General features: G+C 41.3%; 1 protein-coding gene and 1 long non-coding RNA gene across 3 annotated transcripts; one reads left to right on the plus strand and one right to left on the minus strand.

Moving 5' to 3' along the window:
- Positions 1-6,999: 6,999 nt before the first annotated feature.
- Positions 7,000-8,907, plus strand: LOC117538702 (piggyBac transposable element-derived protein 4-like). 2 transcript variants are annotated; one of them, XM_034204593.1, is made up of 2 exons: positions 7,000-8,501; positions 8,596-8,907. In XM_034204593.1, the coding sequence occupies exons 1-2, from the start codon at positions 7,182-7,184 to the stop codon at positions 8,833-8,835; spliced, it is 1,560 nt and encodes a 519-aa protein (XP_034060484.1). In that variant the 5' UTR covers positions 7,000-7,181; the 3' UTR covers positions 8,836-8,907. The 2 variants fall into 2 exon arrangements, with proteins under 2 accessions (XP_034060484.1, XP_034060485.1); XM_034204594.1 differs by having other exon boundaries at positions 8,613-8,907.
- Positions 8,908-18,363: 9,456 nt separating this feature from the next.
- Positions 18,364-20,046, minus strand: LOC117538701. Its single transcript, XR_004567894.1, has 2 exons — positions 19,988-20,046; positions 18,364-19,263 (listed from the first exon to the last, which is right to left on the minus strand). It is a non-coding gene; the product is annotated as an uncharacterized LOC117538701 (long non-coding RNA).
- Positions 20,047-24,079: the final 4,033 nt, after the last annotated feature.

Raw genomic sequence — 24,079 nt, forward strand, 5'->3', positions numbered from 1 at the left:
CAGTATGTAGTGTCTCTGCTTTAAAGAGTCCTCTCCTGCTGATGTTCAGGTGTATATCAGTATGTAGTGTCTCTACTTTAAAGAGTCCTCTCCTGCTGATGTTCAGGTGTATATCAGTATGTAGTGTCTCTACTTTAAAGAGTCCTCTCCTGCTGATGTTCAGGTGTATATCAGTATGTAGTGTCTCTACTTTAAAGAGTCCTCTCCTGCTGATGTTCAGGTGTATATCAGTATGTAGTGTCTCTACTTTAAAGAGTCCTCTCCTGCTGATGTTCAGGTGTATATCAGTATGTAGTGTCTCTACTTTAAAGAGTCCTCTCCTGCTGATGTTCAGGTGTATATCAGCATGTAGTGTCTCTACTTTAAAGAGTCCTCTCCTGCTGATGTTCAGGTGTATATCAATATGTAGTGTCTCTACTTTAAAGAGTCCTCTCCTGCTGATGTTCAGGTGTATATCAGTATGTAGTGTCTCTGCTTTAAAGAGTCCTCTCCTGATGATGTTCAGGTGTATATCAGTATGTAGTGTCTCTACTTTAAAGAGTCCTCTCCTGCTGATGTGCAGGTGTATATCAGTATGTAGTGTCTCTACTTTAAAGAGTCCTCTCCTGCTGATGTTCAGGTGTATATCAGTATGTCGTGTCTCTACTTTAAAGAGTCCTCTCCTGCTGATGTTCAGGTGTATATCAGTATGTCGTGTCTCTATTTTAAAGAGTCCTCTCCTGCTGATGTTCAGGTGTATATCAGTATGTAGTGTCTCTGCTTTAAAGAGTCCTCTCCTGCTGATGTTCAGGTGTATATCAGTATGTAGTGTCTCTGCTTTAAAGAGTCCTCTCCTGCTGATGTTCAGGTGTATATCAGTATGTAGTGTCTCTACTTTAAAGAGTCCTCTCCTGCTGATGTTCAGGTGTATATCAGTATGTAGTGTCTCTACTTTAAAGAGTCCTCTCCTGCTGATGTTCAGGTGTATATCAGTATGTCGTGTCTCTATTTTAAAGAGTCCTCTCCTGCTGATGTTCAGGTGTATATCAGTATGTAGTGTCTCTGCTTTAAAGAGTCCTCTCCTGCTGATGTTCAGGTGTATATCAGTATGTAGTGTCTCTACTTTAAAGAGTCCTCTCCTGCTGATGTTCAGGTGTATATCAGTATGTAGTGTCTCTACTTTAAAGAGTCCTCTCCTGCTGATGTTCAGGTGTATATCAGTATGTAGTGTCTCTACTTTAAAGAGTCCTCTCCTGCTGAGGTTCAGGTGTGTATCAGTATGTAGTGTCTCTACTTTAAAGAGTCCTCTCCTGCTGATGTTCAGGTGTATATCAGTATGTAGTGTCTCTACTTTAAAGATTCCTCTCCTGCTGATGTCCAGGTGTATATCAGTATGTAGAGTCTCTACTTTAAAGAGTCCTCTCCTGCTGATGTTCAGGTGTATATCAGTATGTAGTGTCTCTACTTTAAAGAGTCCTCTCCTGCTGATGTTCAGGTGTATATCAGTATGTAGTGTCTCTACTTTAAAGAGTCCTCTCCTGCTGATGTTCAGGTGTATATCAGCATGTAGTGTCTCTACTTTAAAGAGTCCTCTCCTGCTGATGTTCAGGTGTATATCAATATGTAGTGTCTCTACTTTAAAGAGTCCTCTCCTGCTGATGTTCAGGTGTATATCAGTATGTAGTGTCTCTGCTTTAAAGAGTCCTCTCCTTATGATGTTCAGGTGTATATCAGTATGTAGTGTCTCTACTTTAAAGAGTCCTCTCCTGCTGATGTTCAGGTGCATATCAGTATGTAGTGTCTCTACTTTAAAGAGTCCTCTCCTGCTGATGTTCAGGTGTATATCAGTATGTAGTGTCTCTACTTTAAAGAGTCCTCTCCTGCTGATGTTCAGGTGTTTTATCAGTATGTAGTGTCTCTACTTTAAAGAGTCCTCTCCTGCTGATGTTCAGGTGTATATCAGTATGTAGTGTCTCTACTTTAAAGAGTCCTCTCCTGCTGATGTTCAGATGTATATCAGTATGTAGTGTCTCTACTTTAAAGAGTCCTCTCCTGCTGATGTTCAGGTGTATATCAGTATGTAGAGTCTCTACTTTAAAGAGTCCTCTCCTGCTGATGTTCAGGTGTATATCAGTATGTAGTGTCTCTACTTTAAAGAGTCCTCTCCTGCTGATGTTCAGGTGTATATCAGTGTGTAGTGTCTCTACTTTAAAGAGTCCTCTCCTGCTGATGTTCAGATGTATATCAGTATGTAGTGTCTCTGCTTTAAAGAGTCCTCTCCTGCTGATGTTCAGGTGTATATCAGTATGTAGTGTCTCTACTTTAAAGAGTCCTCTCCTGCTGATGTTCAGATGTATATCAGTCTGTAGTGTCTCTACTTTAAAGAGTCCTCTCCTGCTGATGTTCAGATGTATATCAGTATGTAGTGTCTCTGCTTTAAAGAGTCCTCTCCTGCTGATGTTCAGGTGTATATCAGTATGTAGTGTCTCTACTTTAAAGAGTCCTCTCCTGCTGATGTTCAGATGTATATCAGTATGTAGAGTCTCTACTTTAAAGAGTCCTCTCCTGCTGATGTTCAGGTGTTTTATCAGTATGTAGTGTCTCTACTTTAAAGAGCCCTCTCCTGCTGATGTTCAGATGTATATCAGTATGTAGTGTCTCTACTTTAAAGAGTCATCTCCTGCTGATGTTCAGGTGTATATCAGTATGTAGTGTCTCTACTTTAAAGAGTCCTCTCCTGCTGATGTTCAGGTGTATATCAGTATGTAGTGTCTCTACTTTAAAGAGTCCTCTCCTGCTGATGTTCAGATGTATATCAGTCTGTAGTGTCTCTACTTTAAAGAGTCCTCTCCTGCTGATGTTCAGATGTATATCAGTATGTAGTGTCTCTAGGGAGAGCCCAGAATAGATATGTATATCTGTGAGTTTATAATAAACATTCATTGAGTCAGTATTCTAAAGATTGATTATAAACCTCTCTGTGTTTCTGCTCAGTATTTTGCCACCACCATGGTGATCGTGGGTCTCTCCGTCATCGCCACGGTTCTGGTTCTGCAGTTCCACCACCACCACCCTGACGGAGGAACCATGCCTCAGTGGGTCAGTGCTAGTCCTTCATCACGTTGCTAACACTTCTATTGTCAAGAGTGATAACATCTCTGGTAAAAAAATATAATTAAAATGGTCCTTCTGCAGGATTCATTTCAATTAAATCAATGAATTCAATTAGATGTCAGAATCGTACGAGTATTGGTACGAGTTCCTTCAGTTGAGAATGGACCGAGTGTTTTGTGTGAAAAATCCATCAGATAAATGTAGTAAAGTAGAATAATGAATAGACATACACATACTGAAGTACCTCAAATACTTCTTAATTAAAGTACTGGAGTAAATGTACATGGACAGGCTTTAACGAGCTTCAGTGTGAGAGCTGATTGGACGTTCATGATTTAATCCTGTTGATAGTTATTTTAAAGCAACCTGGAGGTCACATAAAAGTGCTTACTCAAGCAACACGTTCTCACTCCCAACCCGTCACATGTTGACGGTCGGTCAGGGCCCCTCCCCGTCACTCTATTACGGACAGGGTACCCCTTGAGAGTCAGTTTTCCACGGGCAGGGCGTCCCATAGACCTTCATAGACCTCCCATAGCGTTGATAATAGACGCCATGAGAACGCTCCCCGACGGTCGGTTGTTATTGTCAATATTAATATAATAATGATTTATTTTTTAATAGCCACACTCGATTTCGCCGATTTTCTTGTTGCCCCAGCTGGTCGACACCTCTTTGAGCAGAAACGAAGGCTACATCAATGTATTAAATCGATGTTAATCCATGTGTGTGGATGTGGAATTAATGGTTGTGCGATTGTGTTGCCAGGCAACGCAATCATTTAAAAACTCTTCCACTACAACCCTAATTATATTTAAAAACATTTTAGAAGGCCTCACGAAATACTTTAATGTAAATTTAAATGTAATGTGAAGGGATGTGTGTAATGTGGTGATTGACATTATTCACCCACGGATCTATGGGTTGGGGTATTGTTCCGCACAGACATTTTAGTTAACCGGACTTCCTGTTGATGTGAAATCCGAATTTAAAAAAAATAAAAACTAATACTTTATTCTGAATGTGCTTGCTTTTCTCTTTGGAGGTCATCACATAACGGCATTGTAATACACGGTTCGGCTGCATTAAATATTACATATCTGCCGTAGTTCTCTATTTATAGAGCCCTGATGAGAAGACTTCTGGACAAACAGGAAGAACTGCCGCCGAAACTGAATATGTGACGTGGATCATACATTTATCGGCAATTAAACAACATCTTCAATTTCTCTTCACAATATAAGTCTCCTTGCAGTATCAACACTAATTCGGCTGACTTTTATATTTGATCCAATCGGTATATTGGTATATGTACACCATAACGGTGCACATCTGATAGAAAGGGACACCTGGTGGTTAAAGCACGTTATTGAAATTTATTATTTTTATTATTAGATATTAATAGGAGACACAGACAGACAAACTAATAAGGCTTTATTTAAACATTAAAGAATACTTTAGGTTAAGGTCTTATTTTGAATAAGAAAAAAGTTTTGGGGTGAGGGATTGGGACAAAATGAACATGGATAGTGTTACACCTGCATATGCTTTAATCAGGCATTTTAACACTTTTTTCCATTAAAATGATTTGTATTCACTATCATGGGGCTATATAAATCAAATTCCGGGTAATGCGGAGCACAATTGTACCTTTTACTATTTAAATGTATTTGTATTATATATGTTTGGGCTATAAAAGTGACATTTCTGGGTGACTTGGTCAGTTTATGGAGCTTAGCCCACAAATCCTGGAGGTTCAAGGCCGAATTTGGGAGCTCATAGGCGGCCTGCCATGCGCCCCCACCCGTGGAAAGAAGAAAAAAGTAAAGAAAATGGTCAATTATATCTTAAAATAATCAAAAGTGACGTTTTAAAAAATTCTCCAAAAAACGACTGAGTGCCAACGGAGAAGGGGCTCAACAAAGCTCAACCCTTCGGCGCTTCGGGCTTCAACGGAGAGGGGAAACCAAGCCTCCCCTTCTCCGTCAAAACAATTCATTCATCAATTTCAGACTACTATCTGCACGAAATCAGAAACCCGGTTCTTACCAAACTTTAAGTTTTTAAACTGTTAAGTCCACCGAGACAAATGTAACATTTGGGATATTGGGCTATATAAATAAACATTGATTGATTGATTGATTAAACTGATCTCTGGAGGAATGTAAGGGGAGTTTGAAGGGACTCTATGGTTCTCCAAAAAGTTAACTCAGACTTTTTCTGAGTGTGGAGGAATGCAAGGGGAGTTGACAGGGGACTCTACCCGCATTATGAGACACTATTTTCGGATACATTTAAAACGTTTTTTTCAGACGTTTAAAAACACTTTTCCCGACCATTTAAACATTATTTCTGGCTTGTAAAGTGCAGTGATGAGCCCTGGTAGTATCAGACTATTTAACCCTCCGGTATCACTGTGGACGTTTTTGTCCATATGGGTCATTTTTCACTTTTCATTTTGCAATAACTTTGGTTGTGTTGGTGCAAACGGCCTGAATTTTTGTAACAAGGCTATTTTCTCGATCTATTTCGGAATTCCAATTTCAATTTTTCAAATCGGTCTTTAATTCACTGTGTAACAAATCGACTACGCAAATTAGTCATTCGAGACAAAAATGTCCACTGCAAAATTCTTTGATAAAAACATTATATTAAAAGGTTTTTTTCACAACTTTTTTGGGTTCAATCTTTAAAGCAACTTCCGCCCTAATAGAAAATACCAAAAATGTAATCATTCTCAGGATTTTAACCCTTTAAATGCCATTTTGAAAACATGAAACCGCTGTTTTTTTTCATGATGAAAACAGAGAAAATTAGTTATTTTCCCAAAAATACATATCTGGGGACTGGCTCTTTTTTTTTTCTAACAGTCTTGGATATGTCAAAGATTAGCAACAAAATGGATTTTTTTGCATTATTAGTTTTTGCACAAAATCAGATTGAACAAAAAAGTTACAAATTAGTCATTCGGGACAAAAATGTCCACTTCTAAAAACTGCTCTAAAATGACAACAGATTAATATTTTTTTTTACTTTTTGGGGTTAAATCTTTCAATCAACTTCAGTCCTGATCAAAAATACCAAATGTTAAATTATGTTCAGGATTTTAACCCTTGAACTGCCAGTTTGAAAACATGAATTTGCGTTTTTTATGAAAAACATGCACAAAAAGGCAGTTATTTTCCATATAATAAATGTTGGGGGGGTCGGCTTCTTTTTTTTTTTTATCACAGTCTTGGGTATGTCAAAGATTAGCAACAACATTTATTTTTTTGCATTATTAGTTTTTGCACAAAATCAGATTGAAAAAAAAAAGTTACATATTAGTCATTCGGGACAAAAATGTCCACTTCCAAAAACTGCTCTAAAACAGATTAATATTTTTAAAAACTTTTTGGGGTTAAATCTTTCAATCAACTTCAGTCCTGATCAAAAATACCAAATGTTAAATTATATTCAGGATTTTAACCCTTTAACTGCCAGTTTTAAAACATGAATTTGCGTTTTCTATGAAAAACATGCACAAAAAGGCAGTTATTTTCCATATAATAAATGTTGAGACGTTCGGCTTTTTTTTTTTTATCACAGTCTTGGATATGTCAAAGATTAGCAACAACATTTATTTTGGTGGATTATTAGTTTTTGCACAAAATCAGATTAGACAAAAATGTCCCATCCACTCCCATTATAACCACATCTTTTGATCTCTCCGCCATACCGGTATAAAATCATGCATTTTATAATGTCAGGGTTTTATATTGGAGGAAAATAGTTCAATTTGTCCTTTTTACTGTATATCACCAGATGTGACATTTTACATTGAATTACATGCTTGTCATGTCTTGATTTACAGTTTACAGCATTCGCAATTTTCCCGTCATCTCTTTACCTTTGATGCGTGTGAGAATGTAGGAGTAAGTGTTCTCTCGTGGCATTTTGTTTTCATTTGTGCTGTTTCATGTGTCTTAGAGGTAAACAGAGGTATGATCTTGACCCAGCTTGACCTTGTTGTTTTGAATTGTTTGGAACTTCAAAGGCTTTGATAATGTCTCTTTAGCATACAAACATACACAGCCAGATCCATAAATATGTGTAGTTTGGCTGGCTGGTCGTTTCATTCCTGTGATACGCAACAAGCGAGTAAGATGAAGAGGCGCTTCTCTGTGGAAGAAGCTAGGGATATGGTGATGCAGCCGGCAACCTCCAGCGAGTTGCTTGACTCTTCTTCTGAATCAGAAACAACCTCAGAAGAAGAATGTGATGTGGAGTTTGTAGTGGAGTCTGATCCTTCTTCTTCTGACCCTTCCGCTGAAACTGCAGAGGAAACAGAAGATTCTGGCAGTGGGTGGACATCAAAAAATGGTGAAATCTGGTCTCCCTCTAACAACGACACGCTGCGCTACATTCCCGCTGCCAGAGGTTTGGTTCCAGGGCCCACGCGTTATGCCATTACAATAATTGATGACGTGGAATCCTCCTTCAATTTATTTTTCACTGCTGAGATCATCAGTAGTATTGTCGACATGACAAACTTGCAGGGGGGACGTTCGGTGGCAAACTGGAGTGATGTGGATGCCACAGATATTCGTGCATATATCGGTCTCCTGATATTGGCTGGAGTTTACAAATCGAAGGGCGAATCCACCCGCAGCCTCTGGGTTGACCACAGTGGACGTGCCATCTTCCGTGCCACAATGACCCACACCAAATTCCGGTTGATGAATACCACCCTCCGGTTTGACGACAAGCTGATGAGACCTTCCCGTCACAGAGAGGACAAGCTTGCCCCCATCCGCTCTCTCTGGGAGAAGTGGACACATCGCCTTCCGATGCTTTTCAACCCTGGTGAAGATGTGTGTGTGGATGAGCAGCTTGTCCCCTTCAGAGGCCGCTGCAAATTCCGGCAATACATACCAAGCAAGCCAGCAAAGTATGGGCTAAAAATCTGGGTCACCGCTGACGTTGAAACCTCCTATGCCTGGAAGTGCCAGATTTACACCGGTAAAGCTGCTGGCAGTGCTGCCGAGGTGGGCCAGGGAAAGCGTGTCGTCCTGGAAATGACAGAGGGGCTCCAAGGGATCACTGTGACTTGTGACCATTTTTTCACGTCATATGCACTTGTGCAGGAGCTACTAAAGAGGAAAGTGGCCCTTGTCGGAACCATCCGAAGAAATAAGCCTGAGCTTCCATCCAAACTCCTGCAGGTGAGGCAAAGAGCTGCCCTCTCCTCTCTTTTTGGTTTTACCAAGAACACCACAGCGGTGAGCTACATTCCCAAACGGGGGAGAAACGTGCTCCTCCTCAGCAGCAAACACAGGGACCCAGCTGTGACAGAGGAGGAGAAAAGGAAACCTGTGATCATTGCAGACTACAACCACTGCAAGGGAGCTGTCGACAACCTAGACAAGGTATGGAGGCATTACCAGTATATAAATAATACATGATACAGTTGTTAATAATTTAAAAGAATATTTGTATTAATTTTGTATTGGTCTTTTGTAGGTTGTGGGCTCCTACAGCTGCAGGAGGATGACCCATCGGTGGCCACAGGTCCTCTTCCACAACATGATAGATGTCTCTGCCTTCATGCATTTGTGCTTTTTACTGCTGTGGATCCCTCCTGGAAGCAAGCCAAGTCCTTCAGGAGGAGGCTTTTCTTGGAGGAGTTGGGGAGATCTCTGGTGTCTGCAAAAATCATGCGGAGAAAGCATCCACCTCGTACACCGGCTGCTGTTACCATAGTATGATTTGTTCATGAATGTTGATTGCAGTTTGCTGTTTGGAAAATAAATGTTGACATTGATACATCTGATGCTGATTTAAAAATGATTTCAGAGAAAGTTGAAAATAGTATTACTTCAGTGTTTTTATAGGTCATATAATTCAATGGTAAAATGTCATATCTGGTGATATACAGTAAAAGGGACACATTTAACTATTTTCCTCCAATATAAAACCCTGACATTATAAAATGCATGATTTTATACCGGTATGGCGGAGAGATCAAAATATGTGGTTATAATGGGAGTGGATGGGACGTGAGTGGCTAATGTGTGATTATTTTGTTTAATCTGATTTTGTGCAAAAACTAATCATGCAAACAAATAAATGTTGTTGCTAATCTTTGACATATCCAAGACTGTGATAAAAAAAAAAAGCCGACCCCCCCAACATTTATTATATGGAAAATAACTGCCTTTTTGTGCATGTTTTTCATAGAAAACGCAAATTCATGTTTTCAAACTGGCAGTTCAAGGGTTAAAATCCTGAAAATAATTTAACATTTGGTATTTTTGATCAGGACTGAAGTTGATTGAAAGATTTAACCCCAAAAAGTTAAAAAAAATATTAATCTGTGTTAATTTTAGAGCAGTTTTTGGAAGTGGACATTTTTGTCCCGAATGACTAATTTGTAACTTTTTTGTTCAATCTGATTTTGTGCAAAAACTAATAATGCAAAAAAATCCATTTTGTTGCTAATCTTTGACATATCCAAGACTGTTAGAAAAAAAAAAGAGCCAGTCCCCAGATATGTATTTTTGGGAAAATAACTAATTTTCTCTGTTTTCATCATGAAAAAAAACAGCAATTTCATGTTTTCAAAATGGCATTTAAAGGGTTAAAATCCTGAGAATTATTACATTTTTGGTATTTTCTATTAGGGCGGAAGTTGCTTTAAAGATTGAACCCAAAAAAGTTGTGAAAAAAACCTTTTAATATAATGTTTTTATCAAAGTCTTTTGCAGTGGACATTTTTGTCTCGAATGACTAATTTGCGTAGTCCAATCGAATGATACCGGAGGGTTAAAGGGTTACCAGGAGCATGAGAATATCCTCCACAGAAGGGGTGGTGGTGCCGTGAATAAGGCAGAATATGGATGCCGATGGGCGGACGGTAAAGCACCGCAAAATCCACCCCCCTTTTAGGGTTACCAGGGGCATGAGGTTCTGTAGGGTGTGATCATCTGGGTTTAGTCCGTGGGGGAGTGCTTAAGTCCGGGGGCCCGGGGACTCACGGTGTGCAAGGTTATGGAGGTGGCCATGTCAGGGACACATGCTGGAGGTCATTAATCCGTCCTTTGGGGGTCTTGGAGGGGCCACAGCGAGGTGATTTCCCCGGTCTCTGTCCTGGATGTGTGAAATAACCTGAGTCCCCATTTCAGGGACACATGCTGGAGGTCTCTCTCCCGAGAGTAGACGTCCATTGCCTCTAAATAGGGGTACAATGAGGTCTGTCATTTTGGGTAACCGCACCACTGTCGGACGTCTCCCGAGAGTGGACGTCCATTGCCTCTAAAGAGGGGCAGGTCAGCCAAAAATGCAAAACGGGCTGTTGCCCGGGCAACATTAGCCCGTACCTGTGCACGTCCCTGGTAGTGCTGTGTTGTGAGCTGGTACAGGGAGTTGTGTCTGTCGGCGTGCGTTCCGCTTTGCCACTTGATGGGGTACAGATGATTCTGGGCAACGATCTTGCTGGTAGTGCTGTGTGGGCGGGTGTGCCACCGCCTGTGGTGGTTTACAGGCCATTGGCATCTGTAGAGCCAGATGAGAGCGGTTTGCAATTTCCAAGTATGTTTCCAGTTTATCAAATCAAATCAAGTTTTATTTATATAGCACATTTATAAACGATTTTTGGTCGAGCCAAAGTGCTGTTCATAAAATAAAAATAGCCTAAAGTAGAGACACTTTACAGCAAATACAACAGCACAGATTGTTCAGAATATCAGTGTGAGAAAAACAACACTTTCTATCCTTAGACCCTCTGTCCTTAGACCCTCTGTCCTTAGACCCTCTGTCCTTAGACCCTCACATCGTACAAGGAAAAACTTCCAGAGAAAACCCACAGTTTAAGGGGAAACAATGGGAGAAACCTCAGGGAGAGCAACAGAGGAGGGATCCCTCTCCCAGGACGGACAGACGTGCAATATATGCCGTGTGTAAATCGAAGAGATAATACATTTTACAGCATATAGACCGAATGTTAGGAAATGCATGTGTCTGTAATAAGAAGATGAATCCACGAGGATGTCAGCTACAATCCTGTGGAAGCCATCAGGGAAGCAGCAAGACGAGACCCAAGGCAGGACCGCAGAGACAGGTTCAGCCACGACCCGAAGTCCACGACTTAATCAAAAGGTCATTGGATAAAAGTTATTCTTGATAACCCTCTAGAAAGATCTCATGAACTTCCCCACTCAATCTATCAAGACCCGAGCAGTTCTATTAGATATAGGATAAGAAAAAGAGAGAGGGAGCACAACAACCTATTTCTTCGTCAGATGCACTCCCCCGCTTATCTAAGCCACTCTTTACCCCGTTACCCTCTACAAGGCCATAGACCAGCAGAGGGAAAATGGGGGGTGGGTAAGGGTAAGGGTTTTTAAGAATAAACCGCAAGGGTCTAAAGGGAAAAAAAGATGAAATATAAGGTACTATATTTTAAGTAATCCTATCTACTATTCCTATATTCGAATAATGTATAAACTATTTTAAAAATACTTTATGAAATCCTATGTTATGTTATAAATATTAAAATAAAGAACTAAATGAATAAATAAAATAACTAAATAAATAGATAATTAAACAAAAGCCAGAGAGAAAAAGTTAGTTTTAAGTGTTGATTTAAAAGAAACCTTATACCAGTGGCGGCCGGCCCATAGGGGCGCTAGGGGCGCCGCCCCACCTCTTCCCACACAAATACATATATATATATATATTTTTTTTTTTTTAATAAATAAGGTTAATATTATATAATTGGTATCAGTAAAATGTATAATCTACAATAAAATATCGTTTAAAATTGTGTTACGACGATGTCTAAAGTTACTGATAAGTCACATGTTTCCTGCTTGGCCTTGTCCATGTGTCATTACCTTTATATATACTATGGTCTATGGTCATTACCCTCTCTCGTCTGGGCAGTAAGAAAGGAGCCCTCAACCAGTGCAGCAGCAGCCACTAGCAGCTGACTGTTGCTATCTGTAAACTATGATGCCGAAACATAATTTCAGCTAATCAGCGTCGTCAAATCTGATGATCACCGGTCACCGGTCCAGTCTGTGAGTAGTTTGGACACTAGTGACTCGTATCCGGTGGGGTGACGCAGTACGGCAGTAGTTGATTATGATGGCTTCATGTGCAGGTGGAGTCTCCGGACCTCGGTCCCCGCCCAATTCCGTTCAAGAGCTAATCTCCAATCCTTCCGAAAGGAGAAGTTTGGGAGATAAACTGTTGCTTAAAGACCTTGGACCGGACCAACCCGATTTGTATATATCGCAGCAAGCTCGTGAAAAAGACAAAACGTATCAACGAGGCTTCTCACGTAGCTGGTACACCAGAAAGGCATGGCTAGCTGGATGCAAACAGGTAAATGCTGTCTTTTGTTTCCCATGCTTGCTCTTCAAACAGCCGGGGACAGATACGATGTGCCCGTGGACTGTGACGGGGGTAAACGATATGAAGCATTTGTCCGAAAAAATTAAAAGCACGAGTGCACGAAGTTACATATGACAAGTACCTTCAAGCTAGCCATGCTAGGCAAAGCTAACATAGCATAACAACACAGCCGTTAGCTCTTAGCACTCAGAGCTCACAGCTCTTCATATCTGTTCAGAAACTAGACAAAAGTTAAACAAGTACAAACCACAGACTGTCTGTGTCATGGAGAATACAGTCGCTGGTTTATTTATGTCTGTATAGGCCGTTGTTGTGAGTGTGGACGGTCGGAGCATTTACAACGTTAGCTTAGCCAATCTCCATTCAGAAAACACGCATTTTAAAGGGTTTTTCGCCTGCCGTCTGTCTGCAGACTTGTCAAAGCATTAATTCATCGTTTTTACTAACCGGTATCAGTATGTTGTTACTTCGGCATCATTTTGAAATGTGTATTACAATTCAATCACGGTCAAATATGTTCATTTTGTTGTAGTTGTAGTCCCCTTGCCAGCGATTCTCTCTCAATCAATCAATCAATCAATCAATGTTTATTTATATAGCCCAATATCACAAATGTTACATTTGTCTCAGTGGACTTTACAGTTTGTACAAAATATCAGTATGACAATACGACACCCTCTGTCCTTAGACCCTCACATCGTACAAGGAAAAACTTCCGGAGAAAACCCACAGTTTAAAGGGAAAAAATGGGAGAAACCTCAGGGAGAGCAACAGAGGAGGGATCCCTCTCCCAGGACGGACAGACGTGCAATAGATGCCGTGTGTAAATTGAAAAGATAATACATTTGCAACATAGGTAGTCCAAATGTTTGGAAATGCATGTGTGTATAATAGGAAGATGAATCCACGAGGATATCCATCCAGGACCTATGATCCAGGACCACAGCCACGACTCAAGATCCAGGGCTCGCGATCCAGGACAGAGGAGCGCAGGATCATCCATGACTCCGGATCCTGGCGTATATAGACACCAAAAAGAAAGACATTTGGGGAAGCTGGGTTAATCGGAACATGAGAGTACACAGGTATAGACAGAGAGAAGGAAGAAGTAAGATGTCCCCCGACAAACTAAGCCTATATCAGCAAAACTAGGGGCTGGATCTAATCAGCCCTAACTATAAGCTTTATCAAAAAGGAAGGTCTTAAGCGCACTCTTAAAAACGGATAGGGTGTCTGCCGCCCGAACACAAACTGGAAGCTGATTCCACAAATGTGGAGCTTGATAAGAAAAGGCTCTGGCTCCCATTGTACTTTTAGAGACTCTAGGAACAACCAACAACCCTGCATTCTTGGAACGCAATGCCCTAGTAGGACAGTAGGGTATAATGAGTTCTTTAAGGTAAGATGGCGCCTGCCCATTAAGGGCTTTGTAGGCGAGAAGAAGAATTTTAAATTCTATCCTATGTTCTATAGGGAGCCAGTGTAAGGCAGCCAGAACAGGAGTAATGTGGTCCCTTTTCCTAACTCTGGTTAGTACACGAGCTGCAGCATTTTGAATCAGCTTGACTGACTTCTTGGTACACCCTGATAATAAAGAGTTACAATAATCCAGCCTTGAAGTAACAAATGCATGGACTAGTTTCTCTGCATCGTTTTGAGGCAAGATATGCCTGATTTTTGCAATGTTACGTAGATGGAAGTAGGCGGTCCTTGAAATTGATTTTATGTGGGCGTTAAAGGATAAATCCTGATCAAATATAACACCAAGATTCCTTACAGTCTCACTGGAGGCCAAATTAATGCCATCCATAGTTAGTATATCCTTAGATAATTTGTTTCGTAGATTCTTCGGGCCAAGTACAATAACTTCAGTTTTGGTCGTGTTTAACATCAAAAAGTTTAAGATCATCCACGTTTTTAAGTCCTTAAGGCAGTCTTGAATTGTATTTAGATGATTAATTTCATCAGGCTTGATTGATAAATATAGTTGAGTATCATCTGCATAACAATGAAAGTTTACAGAATGATTCCTTATAATATTGCCTAACGGAAGCATATATAATGTGAACAAAATAGGTCCGAGCACTGAGCCCTGTGGCACTCCATGGCTAACTTTGGTTTGCGTGGAAGATTCATCATTGACACGTACAAACTGAGAGCGTTCAGATAGATAGGACCTAAACCAGTCTAAAGCAGTTCCCTGTATGCCAACTAAGTGCTCTAGTCTTTGCAATAGGATATCATGGTCGATAGTATCAAATGCAGCACTGAGATCGAGCAAAACAAGAATAGAGACACGTCCCTTGTCAGAGGCTATTAGAATGTCATTTGTGACTTTAACCAGAGCTGTCTCTGTGCTATGATGTGTTCTAAAGCCAGACTGAAAAGCTTCAAATAAATCATTGTTTTTTAAGTAATCACACAACTGTTTTGCGACCGCTTTCTCAAGAATTTTTGAGAGGAACGGAAGATTAGAAATAGGTCTATAGTTGGCTAAAACCTCTGGATCGAGGTTGTGCTTTTTAAGAAGTGGTTTTATCACTGCTACTTTGAATGATTGTGGAACATAGCCTGATAATAAAGACATATTCATAATATTTAATAAATAAGTGCTAATTAATGGAAAAACTTCCTTCAACAGCTTAGTTGGAATTGGGTCTAACATGCACGTTGATGGTTTAGAAGAGAGAATCATTGAATTTAATTGTTCAAGGTTTATGGCTGAAAAGCATTCTAGTTTACTATCTAGTGTAATATTAGAACTTACGTTTCCGGGAGCTGTTGATAACACTATACTGGTCAAATGCAAGAGGTCATTAATTTTGTTTCTAAGAGTAACAATTTTATCATTAAAAAAGCACATAAAATCATTGCTACTGAGTGCTATGGGAATAGAAGGCTCAATCGAGCTGTGGCTTTCTGTCAGCCTGGCTACAGTGCTGAAAAGAAATCTTGCATTATTCTTATTCTCATCTATTAATGAAGAGTAGTAGGCTGCTCTCGCTTTACGCAGTGCTTTCTTATATTCATTGAGAGTAATATGCCAAATTAAACGAGATTCTTCAAGTTTAGTAGAACGCCATATCCTTTCAAGTTGTCTCGACTTTTGCTTTATTTTGCGGGTTTCGGCATTATGCCATGGAGCTAATCTATGTTGTTTTATTTTCTTCTTTTTCAAAGGAGCAACAGAGTCTAATTTTATTCGCAGCGCATCTGTAGCACTATCAACAACATGATCAATTTGGGGTGGTGTACATTTTGTATAAGTTTCCTCCCTTACATGCAGACATGCTATCGAGTTAAGTATTGGTGGAATCTCTTCCTTAAATTTGGCTATAGCACTAACAGATAGGTTTCTGCTGCAGGAGCTTTTGACTAATGCTTTGTAGTCTCGTAACAGTACTTCAAAAGTTACTAAGAAATGGTCGGATAAAGCAGGATTATGCGGTTCGACTAATAGTTGCTCAATTTCAATACCATAAGTCAGAACAAGGTCGAGAGTGTGATTATAGCAGTGGGTTGGTTTATTTACACTCTGACAAAAACCAACAGAATCTAATATAGAGTTAAATGCAACAGTAAGGCTATTTTTATCATCGTCAACATGAATATTAAAGTCACCTACGATAATTACTTTATCTGTTTTAAGAACCAAAGTTGATAAAAACTCAGAGGATTCTGATAAGAATTCTGAATAAGGACCTGGTGCACGGTACACTGTAACAAATAAGATTCGCTGCAAAGTTTTCCAGGTCGGATGCGTAAGACTAAAAACGAGACTTTCAAAGGAGGTATAATTTAATTTTGGTTTAGTATTGATAAGTAAACTTGAGTCAAAGATGGCTGCAACTCCACCTCCTCGGCCCGTGCCTCGGGCAATATGAGTATTGATATGGCTGGGTGGAGTGGCCTCATTTATGCTGACATATTCTTCATGTCTCAACCAAGTTTCAGTGAGACAGCATATATCAATATTATAATCTGATATTAAATCATTTACCAATATTGCTTTAGATGCTAGAGATCTTATGTTTAAGAGACCACATTTAATATTCCTGTTTTGTTGCACTGTAGTAGTTGTTACATTTACTTTGATTAGGTTATTATGTATGACACCTCTATTAGGTTTTACCTTAACTTGTCCTTGGGCAGACACACACACCGCTAATATTGGGTATTTTATTGGGTTCGGGATTCCTATGGATGACTGCCTAGGAGAGAGCGCAGAGAAGCGTGTAAGACTGCGACTCCGCCTCCTGGTCTCAACTCCAGTTTGTCATGGATTAAGTCCACAAAGCCCTGAAATGTTTGCCGAAATGAGATCGGCACCTTCCAAAGTAGGATGAATGCCGTCTCTCTTAATCAGACCAGGTTTTCCCCAGAAGGCTGTCCAATTATTTACGAAGCCCACATTGTTTGCTGGGCACCACCAAGACAACCAGCGCTGAAATGATGACATGCGGCTATACATGTCATCATTGATCAGATTGGGGAGGGGACCAGAGAAGATTACGGTGTCCGACATTGTTTTAGCATAACTAGTTTAGCATGCTCAGCCCGACTCAGCCTGGTTGTTCCTGGCCCTAGAACCACGATTTTATGGGTCCAGAAAAACTGTGAATTAGGACCCGCTAGCCGGTACTAGGCCAAGTGGAAACGCAACCAAAAACGGGCCCGCACGGCTGCACGGCTGCAGTGGAAACGCGCCATTACATCCCCAGAAGTCCTAATTTAAGGGGTCATTTCTCCCAAAAAAAAATGTTTTACTCACTATATCAACAGCCCCACCAAAAATATTTTCCACCAGCCGCCACTGCTAGCGCGAAAGATTACCAACATCATTTATGATTCTGATTGGTTTTTTTGTTGAGATTCCTCGCTTCAGCTTCAGTAATTCTGAGATTTAAGTCTGACTTTTTTCCACTTAAACAGATTTAAGTATGTTTTGAAATCCTAAAAGCAATGCAGCATTCCCAAGAGGAAGAGGATGGCTTGAGATGTAAAGATACATATGATTTGTTTGGTGGTTCTGATCCCCCTCTTTCCTGGTAATCATGTCGTGATTAATCAGATGTATTTATTTAGTCCTTTTCTGCTGAACGAGGTCACTAAAGAAAAAACATCCAAACTGAATGAGCATCCCGTTTAAAGTGCAGTTTGGTGTGCACGTGCTTTTGGCCACAGAGTGCATGTTTTCAGTGCTGTGCCACTTGATGGAGACTCTGAGGATGTTTGTGTGAGAGCTTTCATGCTGAAGATCTGAGGACGTCAGACTGAATGTCCAAGAGATGAAATCCACAAGTTCAGATAGAAATATCTGTTGTATTTCCCGCTGTCGTCCTGAAGTGGAAACACATGATTGTAATGTTCAGTTGTTCTGATCCTGTGTCTGCATCATTAATGAGGGGAAATATGACTTTGCATTATTGCTATAAAAACAACTCATTTTTAACGACTGTCTCCGACTTCCTGTTGATTCATTTGAATGTTTGCATCGTTTCTTTCTTCCTTCCTGACATTGTAAACCCTCTGGAGCAGAGAGGAGCTGTGGGTCATTGGTACTGATCAATGCTTCAGTTGTTTGGCTTTTTCAACGTCAGGAACTGAAAGAAAACCTCCATCCGTGTTTCTTAAATCCCTATATCACGACATCAACTCAAATATATTCAGATATTTTAAAGGTATATATATATATATAAATAATGACTCTTCATTATCAATATCCAACAACTTATCTGTTGCTTTTTGTTTTAAAGTGTTATCTGCAGTGTCTCCTCTATAGCTCTGGTGTACGGTGGCCCACAGGTTCAAAGACATATGAAAAAACCTCAAGAACTCATTTACAAAATGGCCGAAAGAAACTCTGTAATGATCTTTTTTTTAAAGAATATTTTTATTGCAGAAAATGGCTGGAGGAACCACATTGGTATAACAAAGCAATCATATTTTACATTTCCCATAACAACAAAACAGCGGATTCAGAACATACTAGTACAATCAGGCTGTTGGTGGTTTTTAAAACACGAGATAATAAGAAATGCAATATTCATGCTAGAAACAAGAGAGCAACCCAAGAGAGCACATCAGGACAAAGAACACATGGTTACAGGGTTAACATTATTGATCATTCATCCCTCACCCAGACCTCTGAAGTGTCTCAGCACCGGAGCCCAGGCCTTATCAAACACTCTCCCCTTCCTGCAGTCTGGAATCTAAGTTTCTCCAGGTAGAGGATCTCACCCAACTCCCTCAGCCTCATCTCAAATGTAGGCCCAGCGTCAGACTTCCATCACCTCAAAATACGTTCTTTAGCCCAAACAGTACCCCACAAACACCGGCCATGTGTCACTGCCATAGTTCAGATCAGTGTCACTCGTGGACCCCAGAATGGCCACAAGGAGATCAGGCTTCAATTGCTTGTCCAATGCTTTTGAATAAAAATCAAATACAGAAGTCCAGAAAGAGTGGAGGTTGGGGCATGTCCAGAGTTGGTGTGTAAGGGTGCCAGGTTGATTTTTACATGTGTTACATAATGCTGATACGCTGGAATACGTCTTGTTTACATTAACTTTTGAGTAGTGCAACCTATGTACAACTTTAAATTGTATCAGATTGAATCTAACATTTACTGAGCACCGGTGAATATTCCTAAAACTTGTTTCCCGACATTCCTCAGTGATCGGCTAACCCAATTCTGTCTCCCACTCAGTTCTATACTTCTCTGTGCTGACTAATTCCTGACTAAGAAGTGTCTGGTATAGGGTGGACACCTGACTAGGGATGGGTATCGTTTGAAATTTATCGATTCCGATTTCGATTCCGGTTCTGCTTATCGATTCCGGTTCTTATCGATTCCCCGTTTTGATTCCAAAATTGTAAAATAAAGAGGTCAAACGTTTAGATAACAAAAATATATTTATTCTTAAAAGCTTTAACTGAAATTGTTACTAAAAAATATACATGCAATACAAATGTATTGCACAATAGCTGTGCTTTATTTTAACTGAGCTATGCCTGTGGCAAGCTATTAACAGGCATTACACTTTGCCTTTTATTTTTATTTTTTAGTGTAGTGGAGCCTCACTTCAGAGTGTTTACCGCGACCTATCTTTGGTGTTATGAAGTGACTGAGCTCGTGAAATGTCTACGGGAGGGCGGGGGAGCATCGCTGCGGGGCAACTGTGGACCTCTGTCGCCTGTCAGCGCAATTTATATGATGCCGTTTTTAAAAAATGAAGGGCGGTGCCGGCCGTCAGCGTACCGAGCCGGCCGTCAACGGCCCGCTGACGACCGGCCGTTCTGTGATTCTCCAGGTCCGCCCTGTATTCCACCGGGTCACCGCAGCACCGCGGTGCAGACGGACCCGCTGGAATACAGGGTCTACCGCGTTTAGGAACCGTTAAGCAGAACCGAAATTGTGTATTTTGTATGGGTACCCGGTACCCGGCATTTTCTTATCGGTTCTCATCTGGAACCGAGTTTCGGTTCCCAACCCTACACCTTTCTCATTTCTCGAACTCCCCTCCTCGACTCCCCTCCTCGACTCCTACCCTCGATACTTAGTCCCGCCCACAGGAGATGCGAGCCGAGGAGCCGAGGAGGGGAACCGAGGAGAGAGGAGGGGAAGCAGCAGGCGGTTAGAGAAATGAGAACTCCTCTCCTCTGAGCGGTCATTTTAAAGAGACGTCCATTAATGATGACAGGAGGCACAGCAGCCCTCTGTCTGATGGACAGATGTGTTCATGACCACTTCTATATTTACTTTGATTCATTCACAGTGCGGTGTAATGAGACAATAACAGGCTACAGATGCGGACATATACACACACACACACACACACACCACCCCCCCCCCCCCCCCTCTGGTCGCTACAATGAGGAATATAAATTACGGGCCAAAAGTTTTATTTACAAGTATTAAAAGTAAGCAGAGGACACCAAACCAACTGAGACCTGTCTGTCCGCTGCATCTACGCACACACTGTACCACACACACGCACCTACAGAGAACAGCCTAACAGCCGTTGTGTATTTTATTTTGTGAAGCACTAAATGGTTTTAGAAAAATATGGACTCTTTGTTTGTAGATATCTACTAAACTACAGCAAATAAAGAGAGTAGGCCTGTTATACTGAGTGATATATATTATACACACTGCTCTGCTTTCTGCACGGACAGCTGTTCTCACTGTAAACATCGCGTCGCGATGAAAGCAGTTAATAAAATAATATCCAGGGGATGCATGCAGAGCTGTCATTAGCTGAGATAAGTCCGGCCGTGCGTCACGACTCTTTGAAACATCTCTGTTGCCGGATATGCATCCACGAAGGAGCCGTGGAGGACCGTGGAGGACCCATCAGTGTATCCTCGGTTATAGCTCCTCCAGAGAGCCTCCTCGACGCTCGATGCTCGGTCCTCGAAGTGCATTGAGAGAAATTAGATGTCCTTCAACATGGCGCGCTGAAATTCATTTCCGGGTCACTACCGGAGGACAGAGGGGTCGAGGAGTCGAGGAGGGGGATTTGATTAAATGAGAAAGGGCCACAGCTCCTCTACATCCTGGTCTAACATTACTTGTCTCTTCAAGTGCCCGATGCTGTGGTATATCTGCAAATGTAGCTATACGTGACCTCATTAAGCTCCGGATCTGGAGATAAAACTCCCGAGATTAAATTCACAAATGAATGAATAAACTACCTTATACAAATAGTGAGGTTTTTGTCAAGGAGCCAGTTCCATATGAATCACCAAATAAAAGCCTCTCTGGGGACACAGCCTTCAGAATAAAAGCATCTCTCAGGACACAGCCTAGAGAATAAAAGCCTCTCTGAGGACACAGCCTTCAGAATAAAAGCCTCTCTGAGGACACAGCCTTCAGAATAAAAGCATCTCTCAGGACACAGCCTAGAGAATAAAAGCCTCTCTGAGGACACAGCCTTCAGAATAAAAGCCTCTCTGAGGACACAGCCTTCAGAATAAAAGCATCTCTCAGGACACAGCCTAGAGAATAAAAGCCTCTCTGAGGACACAGCCTTCAGAATAAAAGCCTCTCTGAGGACACAGCCTTCAGAATAAAAGCATCTCTCAGGACACAGCCTAGAGCAGGGGTGGGGAACCTCCGGCCCCCGGGCCGTATAAGGCCCGCGAGACAATTTGATACGGCCCTCGAGGTAACACACGCAAAAAAGAAAAAAATTAAGAAATCTAGACCGCAAAATAATTAAACAAGTGAGTGTCTGTTTTTCCTGGCCAAGGTCAGGGTCCTTGAACACAACACGAGCCTAACGTGTCATCACGTGGTATATGTCTCGTCCGACAGGGGTTTAGAGCTGCCGGAGAGCAGAGCACCAGAACGCCGCTCCGGGCCGGGACTTCACAAATGTCAGTACCCATAAGGAGCCGTACACATGCCGCAGTTTCTGCGTGGCTGTGTCTTTAGTTGAAAGCCCAGTGGCGATCTGTTCATCTGTCTCACTGATCATACAGTCAATAACTTTGTTGTTATTAGCATCTGGTTAGCTAGCTATGCTAACGAATATAAGAAGCTTTTTCTCCAACCAGTGAGGTTAAGGCACATCTTTATATGATCATTATAGTTATAAAAAAATAAGAGAATAAAGTAAACGGGTATAAAATACTATATGACAGTAACAAAAAGTTGTTATTAATAAACAAGGATACAGTTTGAAAGCGGAGTGATTTGTAAAATATCCATAAAGAAAAAGAAAATCTGCTTACAGTTCTGTTTCATCTGGGTGTTGAGAGATGTATCCATAGAGCTACTAATGTTGCTCTCAAAGTGCACCAGATTGATGCTTTTAACTTCAATTAAAAAATATATATATTTCCGGGGGAACATGCCCCCGGACCCCCCTAGAGGAGGTTAGGTCCCCCCCACTTAAATCATGTTCACATGGATAGGAAACTAAATTGCACACATCTTGTGTCCATACCTTTCTGTTTTGGTGGTCATGCCACAACTGTGCACGTGCATGCATGCGTGTGTCATGGTAAAATATCTGGATTAAGAGGTTGCTTTTTCTTTGCACAACATGAAAGAAAGGCCAAATGAATGGGCTGTGATTTTAGTATTTTTAAGCAGACGTCAATAATTTGTACGGCCCTCGGAGGATGTTGAAAAAATTGAAATGGCCCTTGAGAGGAAAAAGGTTCCCCACCCCTGGCCTAGAGAATAAAAGCCTCTCTGAGGACACAGCCTTCAGAATAAAAGCCTCTCTGAGGACACAGCCTTCAGAATAAAAGCCTCTCTGAGGACACAGCCTTCAGAATAAAAGACTCTCTGAAGACACAGCCTTCAGAATAAAAGACTCTCTGGGGACACAGCCTTCAGAATAAAAGACTCTCTGGGGACACAGCCTTCAGAATAAAAGACTCTCTGAGGACACAGCCTTCAGAATAAAAGACTCTCTGAGGACACAGCCTTCAGAATAAAAGCCTCTCTGAGGACACAGCCTTCAGAATAAAAGCCTCTCTGAGGACACAGCCTTCAGAATAAAAGCCTCTCTGAGGACACAGCCTTCAGAATAAAAGACTCTCTGAGGACACAGCCTTCAGAATAAAAGCCTCTCTGAGGACACAGCCTTCAGAATAAAAGCCTCTCTGAGGACACAGCCTTCAGAATAAAAGACTCTGAGGACACAGCCTTCAGAATAAAAGACTCTCTGGGGACACAGCCTTCAGAATAAAAGACTCTCTGAGGACACAGCCTTCAGAATAAAAGACTATCTGAGGACACAGCATTCAGAATAAAAGACTATCGGAGGACACAGCCTTCAGAATAAAAGACTCTGGGGACACAGCCTTCAGAATAAAAGACTATCTGAGGACACAGCCTTCAGAATAAAAGACTCTCTGGGGACACAGCCTTCAGAATAAAAGACTCTCTGAGGATACAGCCTTCAGAATAAAAGACTCTCTGAGGACACAGCCTTCAGAATAAAAGACTATCTGAGGACACAGCCTTCAGAATAAAAGACTCTCTGGGGACACAGCCTTCAGAATAAAAGACTCTCTCAGGACACAGCCTTCAGAATAAAAGCTTCTCTGAGGACACAGCCTTCACAATAAAAGACTCTCTGGGGACACAGCCTTCAGAATAAAAGACTATCTGAGGACACATCCTTCAGAATAAAAGACTCTCTGGGGACACAGCCTTCAGAATAAAAGACTCTCTCAGGACACAGCCTTCAGAATAAAAGCTTCTCTGAGGACACAGCCTTCAGAATAGAAGCCTCTGATAAAAATACTTCTGACAGTAAAGACACAATCAGTGAGCCAGATTTAAAACACCAACCCTTAAACCCAGGACAGGAAGTGGTCTCCTCCTACAGAGGACACAGAGACACTGAGGAGACACCTGACCTAAACCATAACCCAAACCCAGCGTAGAGAGGTTCAGTGAATGTGGTTCTGAAGGTGTGGAGGTGGGTCAGTGAGTCAGAGGAGACTCTGTAGAAGGATAGAGAGCCAGCAGGATGATCCAGATACACTGCTACTCTACGAGAGGGGGAGGAGGAGATTATTGTTTCTCTCGTATTGTGCCTGACAGAGTAACCTCTATCAGAGGCAG

This window comes from Gymnodraco acuticeps, unplaced genomic scaffold, assembly GCF_902827175.1.
Source record: "Gymnodraco acuticeps unplaced genomic scaffold, fGymAcu1.1, whole genome shotgun sequence".
Classification (NCBI taxonomy): domain Eukaryota; kingdom Metazoa; phylum Chordata; class Actinopteri; order Perciformes; family Bathydraconidae; genus Gymnodraco; species Gymnodraco acuticeps.